Source organism: Poecilia formosa, unplaced genomic scaffold (assembly GCF_000485575.1).
Source record: "Poecilia formosa unplaced genomic scaffold, Poecilia_formosa-5.1.2 Scaffold2936, whole genome shotgun sequence".
NCBI lineage: Eukaryota > Metazoa > Chordata > Actinopteri > Cyprinodontiformes > Poeciliidae > Poecilia > Poecilia formosa.
The window spans coordinates 1-2,605 of NW_006802875.1; the positions used below are offsets into that span (position 1 = coordinate 1).

At 36.4% G+C, this 2,605-nt stretch overlaps 1 protein-coding gene across 1 annotated transcript; it reads right to left on the reverse strand.

The window, feature by feature from the left end:
- Positions 1-1,200: 1,200 nt before the first annotated feature.
- Positions 1,201-2,463, reverse strand: LOC103133391 (microfibril-associated glycoprotein 4-like; the record flags this gene model as incomplete). Its single annotated transcript, XM_007545148.1, has 2 exons — positions 1,201-1,664; positions 2,277-2,463. Coding segments are annotated over 2 exons (444 nt in total), but the record flags the coding sequence as incomplete, so codon positions are not given.
- Positions 2,464-2,605: the final 142 nt, after the last annotated feature.

Consider the following 2,605-nt stretch of genomic DNA (forward strand, 5'->3'; position numbering starts at 1 on the left):
TGCCTCGCCCCTGGATTTGTCTGCCTGATTTTGCCTGCATGTGTTGGACCCTTTTCTGTGCCCTGACCACCGTTCTTCGCCAGCCCCCCAGAGAAGTTTTGCCTTTTTCTGCTTTCCTGATCCTACCTCAACCCCTTGACCTCCTAGTTCTGATTCTCCCAGGATGTGTGACCTGCTACTTACCACTGTGCAACCCGTACTCACGCACTGGATCCGTCTCTGAAGTGCAGAGCTGTTCGGCCCCCACGGTCAACCCCAGGGACTACTCCTCATCCTCCACAACACTTTAAGAAGGTTAGTGGCTTTTCTTATTCAGCCTGGGCCCCAAGACTACAAACCACTAATCTGCTTCTCCGTCCTCAGAGGTTCCTGTCCAATACCCTGATCCTCAATAAAAATCTTGTTTTTTTTGTCCTACTTTGTGTCTGACTGAAATTTTGGGTCCTCAGTTCTGAGCATTACACTTTGAGAATGTGTTCTTGCATTTTTGTCATTATTACTAATATAAGACTTGAAAATGTTCTCAAAACAACAATTTTATCGTTAGTAAAAATAAGTTCAGGGACAATTTATTGTCCAGCAAAATTAGTTATTGTGACAGGCCTAGACAACTTTCTTTTGAATGTTTTTCTTTAAAATGCTGATGTGTGGTTTACAGTTTTTATGTTAATGTTTTTATCAACAGTACATTTCAGGAATTTGATCTCACGCTTAAACACAACCTGATCAATCAATCAACACATCTCTAGGAGCCTAAATATCATACAATTTGTTTTTTTCAACATGTTGAGGGATATCGTATGATCATTGGAAATGGTCAAATTATCAAGGACATAAAGGTTAGAATAGTAATTATCTTTAAATATGTGTTAATGTGAATTATGAATATTTATTGTGTTCCTGAGATCAAATTCTTTATTTTTTTATTTTATTTTTTTTAGATTATTGCAAGGAAAAGCAAACTGACGACTTTCTGCAGTTGTTTTGCTTCCTGATCCTTTTCTGATAAATCTCTGAACTCCATTTCTTTGTCTTGTCTAACATGAGATGTACTTAAGTGACAAAAACAGATCATCAAATAGACATAGAGGTTCACACTGACAGAGTTCAATTTTAAAAATGTTTCCATTTGGCCCAATTTCTGTTTTAAAACTGGCTTATTTTAAGTTTTACATGTAAAACAATCCAGACCCACAAACATTGCTGCTTGCTTCTTATTTATTATCACAGAGCAGGAGAGAAACTGATTACAGTAGCAAACTATCACCAAAGATTTAAAGCACAATCAACTGGATTATATTTAGATGTAATAATATCAACTTTTGACTCGTGTTTGAAGCCAAAATGTGATGATTGATTACAAGAAAAAGCAACTCATTATTTATGCTGGATGTTTGACCTGCAGATTTACTTGGCAGGACGAATCTTCATGCTGATGCTCTTCAGGGAGTAATCATTTCCCTTAAAGAAATACCATTCCACTCCAATAGCATAGTAAGTCTTGTCAGCCCCCCAGCGATAAACCCCATTAGGATTAGCATAGTGACAAGCATTGTACCAGAAAGCACCCAGATATGTTCTGGCACAGCTGTTTTCGCTCCACTTGTCCTGGTCTTTATCAAAGGTGGAAAATTTTTGTTCGTTTTGAAAGGCAAGGCTGTCTCCTGCAGAAATCATTAGACACAGGACACAAAAACTATATGAATAAAAATAGACAATGAGTTGAAAACTTAAATAATGAAAAAAAAAACCTGTATCATCAGACAAAAATAAAATTTAAATTTTTATATATTAAAAAAAATACTGGTTTTGTAAAAAGTTGTTTGTTTTGTGAAATAAATCAGAAGATGTTATGTTAATCTCTTATTGAGCTATTTTTTATTGAGATCAATTAAATTTACTTTGATCAGGTTTTTTGCTGTGAACTGCCAACATCAATCTGTTTGCTTCAGAACCATAAGAACAAACTCTGGGTATAGATATCACTGACACAACACATTTAATCCAATGGAAGTGGTTTCTTATGAACCCTGAATGGTCTAATTATAGCAAATTAGCTTTATTATTAATATTATAGATGTTATACATATGTAATAACACAGGAATCCCTCAGGGATCCATGCTCAGTGCCTTGAACTTTACTTTCCAGAATCATTGCTCTGCTTTCAGACCCAGAACAAGTTGAATAAAGTTTGAGAAGGGATAAACAATCAATCCATCCATCCATCGATCCATCTTGTCTAGTAACGTTAGGATGAGATTTTCTCATGACTCACCAGCGCCCCCTTTGTTGTTGAAACCACTCACATGCAGCATGTAACCGTCACACTCAGCATCGACTTTAAATGAAGAATAAAAGGCAAACTTTTTGTTTCCTTCAAAGTCCTCCATGTCAACCATCAGCTCATGGTTCTGAAGTCGTGTCAACTCATGGATGTTATCAAGACCTGCACAGACATGAAAACCATTAAAATTGGATTTTTACTGAAACTTGTTAATGCGGATTGGTAGGAAATGAGTTAAAATGTTAAAGGGATCATTAAAGGCATGAATTTTCACATTCCCTGTCCTGTACCTGCAGTAAATACACCATCACTTAGCAACA